At 43.3% G+C, this 18,287-nt stretch overlaps 2 protein-coding genes across 2 annotated transcripts; both read left to right on the top strand.

The window, feature by feature from the left end:
• Nucleotides 1-550: 550 nt before the first annotated feature.
• Nucleotides 551-7,063, top strand: LOC149300098 (ceroid-lipofuscinosis neuronal protein 6 homolog). Its single transcript, XM_089485548.1, has 7 exons — nucleotides 551-591; nucleotides 750-864; nucleotides 4,330-4,428; nucleotides 4,606-4,794; nucleotides 5,145-5,200; nucleotides 6,592-6,714; nucleotides 6,793-7,063. Exons 1-7 carry the CDS (start codon nucleotides 551-553, stop codon nucleotides 7,061-7,063), a joined length of 894 nt encoding a protein of 297 aa, XP_089341674.1.
• A 6,117-nt stretch (nucleotides 7,064-13,180) lies between these two features.
• Nucleotides 13,181-13,728, top strand: LOC149300097 (calmodulin-like protein 4). Its single transcript, XM_089485691.1, has 2 exons — nucleotides 13,181-13,328; nucleotides 13,631-13,728. The coding sequence occupies exons 1-2, from the start codon at nucleotides 13,181-13,183 to the stop codon at nucleotides 13,726-13,728; spliced, it is 246 nt and encodes an 81-aa protein (XP_089341817.1).
• The last annotated feature ends 4,559 nt before the right edge of the window (nucleotides 13,729-18,287 follow it).

Here is an 18,287-nt window from a genome sequence, read left to right as displayed (position 1 = left end):
TGTGCCTAAATTACGTCGGGACTGCTGGCGTCGGCTTCCTATAGTACGGATAAATCAGCGGGCTGTATCCATCCTCTGACGTATCTTGAAACCTCATTACTAAAAGGAACAGCTGACGGTTTCAGGAATGGGGTGCACGATTAGGGGACCCTCTCCAATTTACAATAGGGATTGGTGCTAAAAGAACCATAAACGTGTTTAGGTGGGAAGACCACGCCTGATGAACCTAGGCTGGATATTCTTTATATATACTCCGTAAAGGCGGGACAGCCCGTGTATCCTGCGGCTGTTGCTTGCACGTCTTTCTCTGCCCCTATCTCCCCGCTCCGCTGTCCGCTGTCCGCTCCTCTCATCGCTTCTCCTGATCGCTCATGTTTCTTTTTACTTTTTCATTTTTTGCCACCTCTGTCGCCCCGCCCATCTCTCGCACGTTTATGGTTACCGCTGTTGAGTACTAGCCAATCAGAAAGCAGGATTGGAGCACCGCCTATGAGTGTGATGCTCAGAGTGAACAGACAGAGGAAACAGCCCGAGCGGGATGCAGACTTCGATGCGGCGGCGACAACCCCCGACCCCGGGATCTCCGGCCAGGTATGTACTACTACTACCACCACCTCCTCCATCTCCTTACCAAACGCCTAAACTGGTAATGAATCTCTTCAGCTGTATGACTGATCATATGTCTCTGAGTTGCTCATGGTGTCTGCATCTGGCACTGATACTATATATCATATACTTTCTTCACACAGACTTGGCTCCGGTCAGAATGAAGGTGATTCCAGAACTTCACGTTTCCACCTGGATCTCTGGTTCTACTTCACTCTTCAGAACTGGCTCCTTGACTTCGGCCGTCCAATTGTCATGGTTAGCACCGCTCTACCGTATTGATGATGAGCCGAAACAAGCGCTTAAAATATTCTATCATGTGCCCAGCCCTAAAAAGTGTTGTTTATGTAGTTGGGCATTATATATATATATATATATATATATATATATGTAATAGTTGGGCTCTGTATACGGTGTGTATAATAGCGGTGGGGCGTTCTGTACGGCGTGTATAATAGCGGAGGGGCGTTCTGTACTTTGTGTGTTATTATAGCGGTGGGGGATTCTGTACGGGGTGTATAATAGCGGTGGGGTGTTGTTCTGTACGGTGTGTATAATATTGGTGGGGCGTTGTAATGTACGGCGTGTATAATATCGGTGGGGCGTTCTGTACGGTGTGTAATAGCGGTGGGGTGTTGTTCTGTACGGAGTGTAATAGCGGTGGGGTGTTGTTCTGTACGGTGTGTATAATAGCGGTGGGGCGTTGTTCTGTACGGTGTGTATAATAGCGGTGGGGCGTTGTTCTGTACGGTGTGTATAATATCGGTGGGGCGTTCTGTACGGTGTGTATAATAGCGGTGGAGCGTTCTGTACGGTGTATAATAGCGGTGGGGCCTTGTTCTGTACAGTGTGTAATAGCGGTGGGGCGTTGTAATGTACGGCGTGTATAATAGCGGTGGGGCCTTGTTCTGTACAGTGTGTAATAGCGGTGGGGCGTTGTAATGTACGGCGTGTATAATAGCGGTGGGGCCTTGTTCTGTACGGTGTGTAATAGCGGTGGGGCGTTGTTCTGTACGGTGTGTATAATAGCGGTGGGGCGTTGTTCTGTACGGCGTGTATAATAGCGGTGGGGCGTTGTTCTGTACGGTGTGTATAATATCGGTGGGGCGTTCTGTATGGTGTGTATAATAGCGGTGGGGCGTTGTTCTGTACGGTGTGTAATAGCGGTGGGGCGTTGTAATGTACGGCGTGTATAATAGCGGTGGGGCGTTGTTCTGTACGGTGTGTAATAGCGGTGGGGCGTTGTAATGTACGGCGTGTATAATAGCGGTGGGGCCTTGTTCTGTACAGTGTGTAATAGCGGTGGGGCGTTGTAATGTACGGCGTGTATAATAGCGGTGGGGCGTTGTTCTGTACGGCGTGTATAATAGCGGTGGGGCGTTGTTCTGTACGGCGTGTATAATAGCGGTGGGGCGTTGTTCTGTACGGCGTGTATAATAGCGGTGGGGCGTTGTTCTGTACGGTGTGTATAATATCGGTGGGGCGTTCTGTACGGTGTGTATAATAGCGGTGGAGCGTTCTGTACGGTGTGTAATAGCGGTGGGGCGTTGTAATGTACGGCGTGTATAATAGCGGTGGGGCGTTGTTCTGTACGGTGTGTAATAGCGGTGGGGCGTTGTAATGTACGGCGTGTATAATAGCGGTGGGGCGTTGTTCTGTACGGTGTGTAATAGCGGTGGGGCGTTGTAATGTACGGCGTGTATAATAGCGGTGGGGCCTTGTTCTGTACAGTGTGTAATAGCGGTGGGGCGTTGTAATGTACGGCGTGTATAATAGCGGTGGGGCGTTGTTCTGTACGGCGTGTATAATATCGGTGGGGCGTTCTGTATGGTGTGTATAATAGCGGTGGGGCGTTGTTCTGTACGGCGTGTATAATAGCGGTGGGGCGTTGTTCTGTACGGTGTGTATAATATCGGTGGGGCGTTCTGTACGGTGTGTATAATAGCGGTGGAGCGTTCTGTACGGTGTGTAATAGCGGTGGGGCGTTGTAATGTACGGCGTGTATAATAGCGGTGGGGCGTTGTTCTGTACGGTGTGTAATAGCGGTGGGGCGTTGTAATGTACGGCGTGTATAATAGCGGTGGGGCGTTGTTCTGTACGGTGTGTATAATATCGGTGGGGCGTTCTGTACGGTGTGTATAATAGCGGTGGAGCGTTCTGTACGGTGTGTAATAGCGGTGGGGCGTTGTAATGTACGGCGTGTATAATAGCGGTGGGGCGTTGTTCTGTACGGTGTGTAATAGCGGTGGGGCGTTGTAATGTACGGCGTGTATAATAGCGGTGGGGCGTTGTTCTGTACGGTGTGTAATAGCGGTGGGGCGTTGTTATAGAACGCTCGCCATCGGCTGATACGTTGATGGTTTTTATTCTAAACATTAGTACGGGTTCAGCCATGTGGAAAGACAGAAATCACAGAAGTGAGTGATGGGAGTGCTGTCATTGGACACCCCTGGGGTAGAATGGGGTAGAAGCTCCATAAATGCATCACTGCAAACATATGATGTCATATGTGTTATCAGTGCTGATGTCTTAGAGATTTGTACCAAAGGAGCCCAGCGGTCCCATACAGACCGGCCCTAGGTCTACGTACACCACTGAGCACAGGAGATCCTGAAATCATTTGGATGATCTGTTAGAGAGCCCCCGTCTTAGAGGCTGATGGACTCATCTATATCGTTTCACAAGCCGCTGTCTTTCCATTAGTCAGCGGTCAGCCGCGTGGCTGCTTTTAATGTTTGCGCTGTAAGGTACTGTAAGATCACATGACAAAAGCATGTAATAATAATGTTTAACGGGTCAGGATGAGCAGGTGTGATGCTGGGAAGCGTGCGCTCACACCCTGCCTGCGCCTGTCACGGATGATCTGCTGACTGACACCTTATCCAGCCGGGTAACGCGACGCTCCGCATCGCAGGCGCCAGGTCACCGAGTGTGTTTGTTTCAGCGCTTTCTGGAAATCTATCCAGTGATAGGAGTTGAAATGCGGCAAATAGCTGCCTCAAGGTGCTTTATTCACTAAATGAAGAGTTGTGGGTCAAGAGCTCACTGCGGAAGATGCATAGTGAAGTCAAAGAGCTGAAACACAACTCTTCTGTGAACTCCCCCTTTAGATAATACACCAAAAAGAATTAATACGAGAACAGTTAACGAGTCTGTCACATTTTCCAAACCTGACAGGTTGTCGTTCTGTTCAGTAACCTGATGTGATTGTGTTTACACGCTGCTTATTTTATCTGTATATGTACGTCATGGGAAGATCTCATCCTCCCATTATGTTATCTCTCTCTTGTTACATTGTATATTCGTTCAGACAGCCTTTGTAAGGGCGGCTGGGAAGAAGGGAATAGTAAATGGTTTAAGAATTGCTGGATCTGCCACAGGCTGCCACCGATCTCCACTTCTATACATTTTAAAACTAAATATCTCTAAACCGATTATAGTGATTGACAACCAAAGAGCTTAAGCGAAGGGTAGTGTCAGTGAAACCTACTCATGCTGTATATATGAATTAACATACGGGGAAAAGTGTGACGGCAACCACACGTTATATACATTATATGAGACAATCGCTGAGTAAGTATATCATGTGGTAGGAAAAACGTGCTTATTCCAGGGCCAGTTAAGATTGGGATAGTGGAGGTGGTCGTTCCTCTGGTCTGATGACTGATCTGACTACCTGTAAAGAGCGCGCTGCGTTACCCATCTGTCTGGTTCCTTTTGCAGCTTGTACTCCCGTTGGACTGGTTCCCGCTGAATAAACCCAGCGCAGGGGATTATTTCCACATGGCATATAACATTATAACTCCACTACTGCTCCTGAAGGTAAAACCGGGTGAATAATAAACCACAACACATTAGTGTAGAGCTTGAAAGTGTTGTTCTAGATTGGAGTTTTTCCCTTTATTGGAGTTTCTTAGTAAATCTACTACTGAGAGACTTGGGGGGGGGGGGGGTAGCACCAAAGCTGCATGTTCTTTGAATGTTCTTTGTGTCTTGCAGCTGATAGACCGATCTCCGAAGACTCTCCCCAACTCTGTCATCTATGTCAGCATCATAACGTTTGTGATGGGGGCCAGTATCCATCTGGTGGGGGACTCTGTCAACCACAGGCTGATCTTCAGCGGTTACCAGCTCCACCTGTCTGTGCGGGATAACCCCATCATGCAGAACCTGCAGCCTCCTACCTTGGTGAGAACGCGGAGGACATAACATCCTTTAAACATATGGGGTTTGATGCATAGGAGGCCTGTGATGGCTCGCTGTGATTACTTCAGGAAAATGTGATAATTGCCGCTGAACTAATTGGTTTTGTGTTATCTCCCTTGTGGCTTCTGCTTTCCCTCCATGTGCTTGCTACCCTTCCTATGGTTCATTCACATCATACTCCTACCCCCTCCTCTTCTTTCCTCGCCTGTCTGTCCGTTTCTTTCATCTTGCCTCTTTCTTCATCCTTTTCTTAACCCCTTATACTCGTTCTTGCTCTTCAACCCTTTAATGTGTGCTTCCCTCATGTCTCTCCACTGCTGTCGCCACGACAGGTTGACTCTTTTGAGTTGCTGTATTACTACGACGAGTACCTCGGCCACTCCATGTGGTAAGGACTTGACATGAATCCATTGACTGATAGAGAATCTTCATTCGGCATGAGGACAACTAAATGAATCGCACTTAACCTTTAGAGCTAAGTACAGCTAAGGAACCACCCATGTGTCCCATACATGCCAATAGTCCCTCCACCTAGAGGCATATGTTTACATTTACATGCTAGATTTCCATTAGAGATGGAAGGCTCATATTTCTGTATATAAACATATATTTTATAACCTACATTTTAATGTGCAGATGAGCTTTTGTGCTCTACAGCTACCCTGACTGCATGAATGATGATGATGATGATGAGGTTGATATGGAGTTGTAGTCAACAAAAGCAGGTGCAAAAAGGTGTCATACCTGTGTAAATGTGTATTTTCGCACTAAACTGTTTTTAGTTTAGTATAATTGTGGCACTTAACACAATGTCTATTTATCCAGCATGATATAGTGTCACCTACATGGGCATCATTTACAATCTACTTGTATGTACAACAAAATATAATGGAGAAACAGTAAGGAGAGTCAGGAATTTCTTTTTTATTTAATTACTATTATTTTTTGGTTTGGTTTATATGAGTTATGGCATTTATGAATAGCCTAACTTGTTCTGAAAAAACATATTCTGTAGGTTTCCGTAGGCTGAGCGTAAGCTTGTTTATAGGGTTGTCATCTAAATATATCTGGAGAAACACTACAATTGGCGTAGACCCCCCGTAACAAAATAAATCTGTCCCGATCCCAATGCGCTGAATGGGTAATTGAATGTGATTATATTTAAATCATATGCTACATGACCAGAAGTATGCGGACACCCCTCCTAATTGAATGTTTCGGCCACATTCATTGCTAAAAGGTCTATAAAATCAGGCACAGAGGCAGCCATCTCCATAGACAAGCATTGGCGGTAGAATGGGTCGTAGTGAAGAGCTCAGTGACTGTGACACGGTGGTAGGATGCCACCTCTGCTGCTAGTCCGTTTGTGAAATACCTGCCCCGCTCCATTGTAAGTGCTGATATAGTGGAGCGTCTAGGAGTAACGGCTCAACCACAGATCGGCAGAGACGGGCGGCTGGAGTGTGCGGTGTGTAAAGATCACCTGTCCTCTGTAGCACCTCTCACTACAGAGTTCACGTGCTAATTTGTGCAAATTGAATGTCAAACAAGCTCTTATAGGTGTGCTGGCCATGTGTCCACATACTTTTGGTCAAATAGTGTATGTGATCGACCGGCTAGTGGAAGATCAGCCATAATTCTAGGAGGCAAAAATTCCCCTTTGGAAAGTGGCTGTGTTTGGATGTTGTTCGGTGGCTATATGTCCTTTTCCTGGCATTCTATTACATTACACATTCGCTGTATTGTTTGGTCGATTATTAAACCCTTCTGTCATTACAGGTATATTCCGTTTTTTCTTATCCTGTTTATCTACTTCACCGGTTGCTTCACAACTTCCCGGGGGGAGACCAGAATGCCGCTATCAGCCTGGGCTCTGCTCGCCCCCAGCAGCCTTTACTACTGGTTAGTAGTCCTCTCTCCTTTTATTCTGTGTTTTCTGGAGAGTTATGTTAATGTCACTCTCGTGTTTTCCATTCACAGGTATCTGGTGACCGAGGGACAAATCTTCATTATTTTTATCTTCACGTTCTTTGCTATGATGGCGATCATCCTTCATCAGAAACGCAAGGGCTTACATCTGGACAGCAACGGCCTCTTCTTACTGTTCTCTTTCTCCGCTACCCTCCTTCTCATTGCCGCCTGGATCATTTGGCTCTGGAATGACAAAGTCCTGCGCAAGAAGTACCCTGGGGTTATATATATCCCCGAGCCTTGGGCCTTTTATACCCTTCATATCAACACCTTCCACTGAATGCGGTTGGATCTCCACTAGGTGATCAGGAACCAACTATATTCCATGGATCTTGGGAAAAGGACACTAAATCCATCATTCTCCTATTTATTCTTTAATGGAGTTGTTTTTAATATGTACACATTTCTACCTTGACTGTGTAATCTGCTTTATACTGTAAACCGGCCCTTTAGTAACACATAATACACAGTGGATATAAAAAGTCTACACACCCCTGTTAAAACGCCAGGTTCTTGTGATGTGAAAGAATGAGACAAAGATAAATCACGTCAGAACTTTTTCCACCTTTAATGTGACCGATAACGTGAACAAGGCTTGGAGAGAGAACATGTCCCTGCTATGCTGTCCAGACCGGTTGTTAATAACCTGCTTGTTGGCCCCCTGGTCGGTTCCCAAGGTTGTTTTAAGTAGATGATGTTCACGGAGATTAGATGGCCGTGGCTATGCTGTGCAGCTGGAGATTTATAGATGCATAGATGGTGATGGCAGAAAATAAATGAATTGCTTCATCAAGGCTGCCATCTTTAGTTCATCCTAACTTTATTGTGTCTCACAAGATGTAAGGCCCAGAAGGGCATTTGGGTAAATGACCATTGCCCAAAAGCGATGCCCAGTTAATATTCCCTGCACTTGACTTAAAGCACTAGAACCAGTGTTATTCTTATCTACTTGCAAAGCTACACATATATGAACAAAATGTGGGATTGTGGCTTTTTTTAGAAGATTATTTCTTTCATTACTTTTACTATTTCTTTTGGGTTGTTTTTTAATGTTTCTTTGTATTCTTACCTTAGCATCACGTGATTGGATGATGCAGAGTTTGCCTTAAACGAAATATCTATGAATAGCTTAACTACACCTGAATAAAAATCTAGGTTTTCCTAGGTAAAGTGTAAACTGTTTAGATGGTGGTCATTTATATCTAACGATGGAAAAACTACCAAAAGTGGCCTGGTCTCCCATGAGGAACAAGTTGCTCGATCTCAGGTTTTCATAGACCTGCTTTGCAAACTTCTCACATAGAAGGACCTTCTGAATACATATCTTTAAAAAAAGAAATCAGACGTAAAGGTCTTTACTGAAATCCTAGCTATTCTCCTTAACCTGTACCCATCCTACATTATCTGCTTTGACCCAAAGGGCTTTATACTATTTAGGCAAGCATATAAAACCGGGTTTCGAGAGACATCTGCTGACCATTTGCTGGCCGGATAAAGATAAACTTGGTCATGCTTTGTCCGTTAAGCTGTTTCGCGCATGAAGTGAAGGGTCTACAGAAGAAACGTCACTTTTTATTACGGTGGTGGAGGAATTGGCGCAATAAAACTGGCTTCTAAGTTACCGGGAAGGATGTGTATTACCTGCAGCCCATGCATGTTTCATGGAGGTGTCCCGTAACAGTTGTTAACGTGAAGGTAATGAGACTCGGCGGCGCATGCATCTGGTGCAGTAGGACTGGAATCTGACCCTGGGTCTCCATGGCAGCAGTGTACCCATCCCACAATAACCAGTATGTTCCAGTGTGGACTTTAGTATCTCACATTAAAGCAGGAAGCAAACTGGGAACAACATGGTAAGTTACCCCGCTGGTCGTGCTAAAAGGGGTCTTCCAACAGCAGACGCAAAGCATTCCAATGGAAACAGAATGTAGCAGCCAATTACTAATATAACTCGTTTCTTCCCTGTTATCGGGGGCACTATATTCTTTTAATGAAGAAGTCACTAGTCAATTGAGGTGTCGGGACTAAACGTGTAATGATGTAGAATGATGTTTTGGACCAGCTTTATATTTGTCTGAATGCTCCTAAAGTTGGAGGGGTAGAATGTCTCACTAATATAAGCTCTCTCTACAGCTCACTATTAACGTAAAGCTTCCCTGGTCTTAAAGTCTAAGTATTTTTAAGAGTTTGTTTGTTTTTCGCTTTAGAATAAATTGAGCTGAATATGAGTTGATTGGTCTAAAACATATTCGCTTGTTTCTCATTTCCAAAGGATGCGGCGGGGTATTTGTTGGCAGGGTATGTGATATCATCGTTACAGGCCTTTTGTCTATATACTGTTTCCGCAGGCCAAGTTCCTGTCTCAGGATGATATCCAAAGTGAGTGAAAACACTATAGTGGTCGTGTGATGTATGATTTGGCCAGTGGGGTAACTATTGTGGTTCATCGGGGTCATTATATTTGTCCACCAGTTCGTGTGACATGTCATCAAGCACAATGCTGGAGAAGCACCTAAGCAGATAGTTTACTTTCCTTGATAGCCTCATTAAAGAAGAATGCAATTCAAAGTTCTCTCTGCGTATTTACCTACATGACCTATATGAGGTAGAAGCTGCAGCCCTACCTGAGGATTTCTGTGCAAGTTCAGAGCAGTATTCACAGAGCCAGTGCTGGAGCTGACTGATATTTCACATGCATTGAGATGCATTAGGCCAAACGAACCTCCTTTACGGCATATAGCTGGGTGGTGGGGAGAGGGGCAAATGCACGTTGGGGGGTTTTACTCATAAACTTTAAGTTAAAGTATATGGAGTCCATCCCAGGGATGGGCAACTGCAGCTGCCAGACACTAGAGCACCTAACTTGTCCAAACACATTTTTCATAGTCGTTCATGGTGTTGATTATAGAATTAGAATATGCGAGAGTGCCAATCGCCAAAAAACATGTCAACACATGCAGAGATGACTTATGTTTGTTAAAGCAGGAAATATATTAGAGACTCATTAATCCTTTACATGCATTCGTTTTAAACAGAATAATAAAATCAGAGATTCTTTTTTCTATAACGTGTGATTTTAGAGACTTGACTTTTGCTTATAGATATATAGATACCAATAACCCCATTTAGTCTGCCCTTTAAATGAAAAAAAAAATTAACGTCAATCTGCAGCCTTCACCTTTCTAACTCACTTATTTTCACGCAGAGTTCAAAGAATGCTTTTCTCTCTACGATAAGAAGGGTAGAGGTAAAATCCCAGCCTTGGATCTTCAGACCGTGATGCGCTGCCTGGGAACGTCTCCCACCCAAAGTGAAGTCGCGCGGCACCTGCAAGTCCAAAAAATTGGTATGATGCAGCGACAGAACAACAAGAGAGATTGCATAAAATATACAAATGATAAACAGAATGAAAATAATTTTTTCGATTATTTAAATGATTGCAATACTTAGTCGACGAAGGGAGAGTCATGTTTCAGCTCCTATACATTATGAAGGCCCATCCTCTGTGAGCTTCTACTGTTGGAAGAGCTTGGATGACCCTGGTAATGTATAGTTAAATCAGTGAGATATCCACCCCCCGCCCCCATTAAATTATGCATTATACAGGGCAGGCTCATCCGTTCTTGTTGGGGGGAACTTGCCATAATAATAAGTGATATGAGAGAGTTAGAACCACGACAATAGAGTGCACACTACCTGAACACCCTGTGTTTCTTTCTGAGAACATTTCACAAGCATTTTGGTTTTACATGTTGTTCCACAAATGGCCACAAGGTGGCATCTGGAATACTATGTTACAAGGTATAAAGCCCATGGTCTGAGCTGCCTTCAGATATATGTGATTATTATTATTATTATTATTATTATCCTTTATTTATATAGCGCCAACAGTTTACGCAGCGCTTAATACAATACATAAATTCAAGGTATATGACAAGACAAGAATTGACAGACTAAGACAAACCGATACATTTGGTGGAGAGAGCCCTGCTCGCAAGCTTACAATCTAGAGGGAAATGGGGTGATAAACATAAGGCATAGAGAGAGGGTGAGAGGTATTGTGGGGGTATCGATGACAAGGAAGTTCTAGCAGCTAAGATGGTGCGGCTTCTCTGAAGAAGTGGGTTTTTAGATGTTTCTTGAAAGTTGGGAGGGAGGGACAATGCTGAAGGTTCCTTGGGAGAAGATTCCAGAGATATGGGGCAGCTCGAGTGAAATCTTGTAGACGGGAAAAGGAAGAGGTGATGAGTGAGGAGGAGAGCCTTAGCCCATGGGAGGAACGTAGGGATCGAGTAGGAGAGTATTTGCTAATGAGGTCAGAAATGTACGGAGGAGCGGTATTATGGATGGCCTTATATGTCAGTACCAGGATCTTAAATTTAATTCTAAAGGTAATTGGGAGCCAGTGGAGGGTTTCACAGAGGGGGGAAGCAGAAGAGGAGCGACGTGCAAGGAAGATGAGCCTAGCAGCGGCATTTAGGATAGACTGTAAAGGAGAGAGTCGAGACAGTGGAGTGCCAACCAGAAGAGTGTTGCAGTAGTCAAGACGGGAAATGATAAGGGAATGAACGAGTGTTTTTGTGGATTCTTGGGTGAGGAATGGGCGGATACGAGAGATGTTTTTTAGGTGCAAGCGGCAGGATTTGGCGAGGGACTGAATGTGAGGGATGAAGGAGAGGTTTGAGTCAAGGATGACCCCAAGGCATCGGGCCTGGTTAGTAGGAGAGATAGTAGTGTTGTTAATGGTGATAGAGAATTCAGGTAGTGGAGTGGAGATGGAGGGAGGGAGGGAAGATAATGAGTTCAGTTTTAGGAAGATTAAGTTTCAGGTAGTGTTGTGACATCCATGAAGAAATAGCAGACAAGCAATTGGTAATACGGGACAGGAGAGATGGAGAGAGATCAGGAGAAGACAGGTAGATTTGGGTATCATCTGCATATAGGTGATACTGGAGGCCAAATGAGTTGATTAGTTTGCCAAGAGAGGAAGTATAAAGAGAGAACAGCAGAGGGCCAAGGACTGAACCTTGGGGGACACCAACCGAAAGTGGAAGGGGTGATGATGTCTTGCCAGAGAAGGAACGGTTAGACAGATATGAGGAGATCCAGGAGAGAGCTGTATCTCGAATGCCTATAGAAGCAAGTGAGTGTAGAAGAAGGTGGTGATCAACAGTATCGAAAGCAGCAGAGAGATCCAGTAGAATTAGAATAGAGAAGTGACCTTTTGCTTTGGCAGAGATCCCAGTAACACCCTATTATTACTACCTTTTAATTATTATTAGCAAAGTAAGCAGTGCTGTGCAACTTAACTGGGGCAGTTAACTCATACATAACAAATAGTTATGGAGTTGAGAACCTAAAGGCCTGGGCTTCCACTATTTTACCATATTAATGCCCAAAGTGGGCACTGTGTTTCGAAAAAAAACCTAGATTTTAAAAAAAATACCATATCCGTACACAGAAAGTAGGCCCGAGATATCTACACGTCATCCGCAACCCGCAGATCGCTTTACAACAAAGTCAAGTTTGCTGCAATATGCGATGTTCCTCCTTCGGAATTTAGATGCAAAGACTCTATTGGTTATGGTGTGCAGGAGGATAATGGCAAGTTTATTTATCATACCTTGATAAGGGAGCGATTCACAGACCAACAAAACACCACCCGCCATGCTACAGGTACTACTACTAATAATAATAAAATCCAGATTTCTCCGGGGTTCGCAGGTTTGTCTTTCTGGGCCACAATGACTCCGCAAACAAATCAATTTGTAACATCATTTTAGTTGAATGGAGGGTATAATCACACAGGACATGAATCATTCGGTCTCTAGTGTGTAGAGATGACAGTAAAAAGTACACTCTGAAACCTAATAAGCCCCACATTTTTGTGCCTCTTAAAAGTATATAGATTTATTTAGCTGTAACAAATGTACGGGAAGGTAACTATATAGACTTTGACAGAAGAACCAATCGAGCCATCTAATCCGTCCATTTCTCTGCTTTAAAGCCTTAACTGGCCCATATTCATGACATTTGTCTATCCCATGCATGTTAAAATTCCCTCACTGTATTAACCTCTACCACCTCTGCTGAGATGTTGTTCTATTTATCTACCACCCTCTCAATAACATAAAGCTTCTCATTTTAAATAAACTTTCATCTAGTATGTCGTAAAAAAGATTATATATATATATATATATATTTTAGTGGAAGGGTTTCCATCACCTTTTACCCACCATAACTTATGTAATGATATATATATATATATAAACTCTCTAATGAGATATAGCATGTTAGGCTATTTGGAGAACAATACCTGTTGGAAATGCGTGCCGTAATCTGAGTGTCTTTTAAAGGCAAAGATGGTGAAGTGGATTTCTCTACCTTCCTGACAATCATGTACCGGCAGCAGAAGCAGGAAGACCCGGAGAACGAGATCCTCGTTGCCATGCTCATGTCGGATAAACGAAAGAACGGCCTTATCTCTGTATCCGAACTGCGGGCAAAACTTACACAGATGGGGGAAAAACTGACACCTGAAGAAGGTACATGTGCAACAATATTTTGAAAGCATAGGATCACTCAATATATTTGAGAGCAGAATAATATGAGGCGGGGATACATATGTGAAGGGTGGCGTTTATCAATATATCAAGCAAATCACTCAAATATTATAAAATAATTGATCCCCATAACGCCCCTGGAATGCAGAGATACATAAAATGCTGTTGTACGACAAAGGTTATTTTGTCCCTTTAACCTTTGCTTATGAAAAGGATGCATGTCCATATCTTGTTCTTGTTCTGACTTGGTAAGATAATACACTGATTCAGCTGTTTCTTGCTAGTTGACGACCTCTTCAAAGATGCTCATATTGGGCCTGACGGGATGCTTAAATATGAAGAGTTTGTACGGAAGATAACACTACCGGCCCCTGACTACTAAACGAGCAGCAAGATTCCAACGAGAGATGATGGCGTGGCATCCTGGAAAGCAAGTAGGAAGATCTGGGACCCTGTGGTCATTTGTCTCTAGAATGTTAGACGCTCCTATTAGACCTGACTAAGGCAACTTGGGATCCTCCATCTACTTACGGACTACAGCTTTCGTGGGAGTTTTATTCAAGCAATGGCTGGAGGGCTGCACGTTGCCAATAGCGACTAGACACGTTTTACTGCACCCTAAATTACAGTTGGTCATTCAACCATCTACTTCACACGTCATGTCCCAGACTATGACTGTACCCACCTTGACTCTCTGACAGCTGGGCCCAATGTCTCCCCCTGCACTTCCCAATCTTCTTCAATCTAGGAGGTACAAGATGTGTGTGGAGGGGGTTGTGTCAACAGCATCCGAGAGGACCTGCCACTCCAGGGCTTTCCAGTACAATAAGTTGATTCCGCCAATTGCATATGCTCGTTTTAACTGTGGCTGTTGCCCCTTATAACCCTTTCTATTGATACACAGTATAGGGTCACCATACCTGACATACCCTTATTGGCCTAAGAGTCTAGATTTTGATCTGGGAGCCAGGAAGGTAATGGGTACAGCTAGACACGATTCACTCCATGTCTAGAGATCAAACAGGAGGTCATGGAGACCTGGCACCAAGATGTCACACCAAGAGCATGGTAACAATAAAGAATATCTATTACCTAAATTTGGCTCACAAAATGTTTCCCCTAATGTTAAGAGGGTACGTGATGAAGTTTTCAGACTTCTTTTTAGCAAGCCTGCACAGATGGCTATCCTATGCACTATGGAATCTTTTAATAGCCTGGAGTATCCGTGTATCTCATGTAGATCTGCCATTCCATGTTTTTTCTCTCTCCGTTGCTGCAGATGATATTTGGGACTCTACTATTAAAATATATTGTGTAGAAAGGAAATTTACTTGAGATCTACTACAGCAGAACATCTGTTAGTTCTTATAATGCCAGAACTCAAGATGTTTCAACCACAGCCACTAAATAGATTGTTGCGGTTTCAACTCCCTCACTTAACTGCGGGATATAAAGAGCCAACACTTGCAATTACTCCAGCAAGAAGGGCTGAGCCGGCTTTGCGTAATGTTTAAATAAATGAGAAGACAAAGAAAATCTTACTGATTTAACTATACATCATACACGGCCAGCCAAACTCTTCCTGTGGTAGAGAGGGATTGGACATTCATGATATATATAGTGACGGCAAAGGGGTAAAACTACAACAGCAAACTCTATTTTTAGTGAATAAACCTCTCAGTCTATAACATGTTACATTTTGTTTAGGTTATATTTTCAGTGCAGTTAAATAACATCAGGGATTGCTATTGGTAACACTAAGTAATATGTTATTGCTTTGGGTCGCAACCATAAAAACTTCTACAACAGAAATGTTTGCATAACCAGAGGATATGGCCTTAAAATGGCAGAAGGAAACACAAAATGAAGAAGCGGAGCAAGCAGACTTCTGCATAAATCATTAAGAAAATGTAAAGTAGAGCTTATTGTACATTAAAACTGGCATTCGATGGTACTTTGCTATAAAAGACCAAAAAGAAATAAATATTGCAGTTGAAGAATTTTAATTTTTTACCGTTCGTGGAATAAATAACTGAATAAAATAAAGCATTTTAAAAAGGTGACCTCTTTACATTTACACAACGCAGACAGGGGCTGGAGGACAGGTCCCCTTTAAAATAGACATGACATTTTCATACCATTGTGTAGGAGATGCTTTCAGACTATTCTTGTACGGTACTCAGCTCTATTGGTCTCTTTGTCCGGTTGGGACTGCACGGACTATCACATTCCATCAAAATAACGAATAGTGACATGGAATAATCGTCATGTTACTCCGGCTGCTATAAGAACGGTGTGAAAAACGGAAGATCCTGTTTAACTCGAGCATTCCACCCAGATCTAAGGTCATTATCACGACGCCCAACCAGCCGGCACAGATAATGAATCAGAAAGAAACGCAATGCAAACGCGAAGTGAAAACTTTCCTGTATGCTATACTTACCAGAGGGTAAAAGTTTGAATATATAAAAAAGCACAGCTAGGTTCCATGGTGCTGTAGCTTCTTGGTGTTAACATGGCTACATAACACAGAGCACGGCCTGCCTCTTTCACCTTACAGGTAGAGATGAGCTTTGTGGCCTAGCCCTCGCTGTGCTTGACATGCGCAACCAACACCATTTCCCTGCCGATTGTTCCACACTAAGCACTCTGGTTGAGGATTTTGTTTTTTACACAGTCCCTTGGGTCCATTAGTGGAGCACGGTGGCTCTAGTCAGTCATTTACCTGGACAGATCCTAACTGTCGTGACTCCCACATCATTAGACGAGTTCCTTTATGGTCCATAAATCTCAGCATTTTCTAATGTCATATAAACCTATCTGGTGGTTAGAATGGCATAGAGTTTGAGCATCCAAGAGAAAAGTCAACCACAGAACATCTGAATGCTTTTTTTATTACATCTAAAGACTTCTACAGAAACAGGAAACATTCAATAAGTAAACAATTTTTCCAATGCAAGTAATAAATATTTTCACTTGGTACTTTATACAAACCGACATTGGCCTACTATACAAGTTTTAACCCCCCGAGAGCCAGAGGGCGTTTGTGACACTGCACATGCCTCTAGTACTCACAGGGTTAAAAGCCTTTCAGCTGGTCTGGCATGCCATATGGACACATCTTTAAGGCAATGAGTTACGGGTACAGTTCATGGAAACCAGTGATAAGCCCCGGTGGTGGTATGTACATCAGCTCCTGCCCAATCTGCTGCTTACGTGGGAAAATATAATGAGTAAGCAGGACCAAATCCCCAGCGCTCGCAAAATTAGCTTTAAAAAAATGGAAAGAAACCACAAAACAGAACACAAACTTTCTAAAATTGGCTACAGAGCACTGAGAGTTCTTACTTAGGTGTGTAAGCTGGCTGCACACAGTTCATTCACTTTAAGGTATTATTTGCGAAGGAAGCAGCAGAGGACGACTGATATATTGAGAAATTATAGTAATGTTCACCGCTCACAAGGCACAGCTTTGGAAGCTTTAGCCGACACAGATTGACACTCGGCATTATGCATGGCACTGCCCCCCTTTGTTTAAGAAGGTCCTAAAGACACTTCCCAGAGCATGGTCTTTAAACAGTTAACCAGCATTTGTAAAGTTTGGGTCAAAACAATAAGCGTTTAGCCTTAGAGAGAGGCCAAGACGGCAAGAAGATTGTAGAGAACCTCATTCAGAAGATCATGGCTGGCCAAAAAGACTAGCGCACGCAATACACCACCCTGGTGTGTATTGCCAAAGGACTCCAGTGCCTGAAGAACACCCCGGTTCTACCCTAAACAAAGCTAACTTCCAGCACCCTTTGCTTCCCGACGGTACGAGACCCTCCACATTAGTGCCATATGTAATTTATAACATATACACACAGGAGAGAGAACCACTGGGTACACTGTGACACAAACGGTAGAAGAAGGAGCAGAAACTCTTAACTGAAAGGCCAATCACACTCCAAACATGGCCTTGGTTAAAAAAAAAAAAAAAAAGGTTTCAAAACCAAATCTAAAAAAAAACTGGCACAATAGTATAGAAGCCACAAGAAGCGTTTAATGTGAGGCTGCCATACGATACTAAAAACAGCCATTATTGTGCCAGCAGTAGGAATACAGGTTTTTGTACGCATGACAACTTGCCAAGAAAGAACGTTGTAGAAATATATACATTTCTAGTTCCTGCACAGGGACAACTACTTGCAATTGTTCGGGATCATTGTCTTATTTACTTAGGAAATAAGTAGGTGCAATAATCATCTTCTATAGGGGGCACTGACAATCCTTCATTCTGTACATGCTTTGGACTGTAGGACCTTGACAGGGTGCAAAATATTATTGCAGTACACAGGTTTATTCACTAAATCGGCAAACTGGAGGTCAAAACCACCTCTGAACAATCAACTTTTCCAGATATTTAAACACAGGAGCTACACTCGAGCGCGCCATATGATTTTGGCAACACTTTAAAGGTGGCCTCAAGTTAGTTTTAGCTACTAGACAACGTCTCCGGTCAACTTAGGGGTCCAGCAAACAGACTCCATAATGTCAAACTCAACCCTCTCGCCTGTGGTCTCAAGATGGGCAGTGCTCTCAGGTACATAACCAGCTAAGGCTGTTAAAATTCACAGACAGGCTAAAAACAAATAGCCTAAAATGTACACTTACTTCGTTTTGACTATGTCCAGTTCTTAGTTTGCTAAAATCTGTTTTTTTAATGATGTTTCTAATAAACACAAAATATTTTTTAATGAACCATGGCTACCACGCTATGATGCTGTGTCCAGAAAGAGTTAAAGAACAGTTACGCTCCCGTTCAAAAGTTTGGGGTCACTTACAAATTTCCTTGAAGCCAATTTTTTTTTTGTTAACCATGAAATGGATCAGAAATACAGTGCAAACATTGTTAATGTTGTAAACTGCTGATTTATAAGGAAATATCTTCATAGTTGTACA

Source organism: Sceloporus occidentalis, unplaced genomic scaffold (assembly GCF_023333645.1).
Source record: "Sceloporus occidentalis isolate IW3139 unplaced genomic scaffold, rSceOcc1.0.p SCAF_26, whole genome shotgun sequence".
NCBI lineage: Eukaryota > Metazoa > Chordata > Lepidosauria > Squamata > Phrynosomatidae > Sceloporus > Sceloporus occidentalis.
This window is presented reverse-complemented; position numbering and strand designations above follow the sequence as displayed.

Coding starts and splice junctions, on each gene's coding strand:
- LOC149300098 (XM_089485548.1), top strand. CDS start 551: ATGCGGCGGCGACAACCCCCGACCCCGGGATCTCCGGCCAG. Junction 592..749: donor ACCCCGGGATCTCCGGCCAG/GTATGTACTACT, acceptor TTCTTCACACAG/ACTTGGCTCCGGTCAGAATG. Junction 4,795..5,144: donor ACCTGCAGCCTCCTACCTTG/GTGAGAACGCGG, acceptor TCGCCACGACAG/GTTGACTCTTTTGAGTTGCT.
- LOC149300097 (XM_089485691.1), top strand. CDS start 13,181: ATGTACCGGCAGCAGAAGCAGGAAGACCCGGAGAACGAGATCCTCGTT. Junction 13,329..13,630: donor AAAACTGACACCTGAAGAAG/GTACATGTGCAA, acceptor GTTTCTTGCTAG/TTGACGACCTCTTCAAAGAT.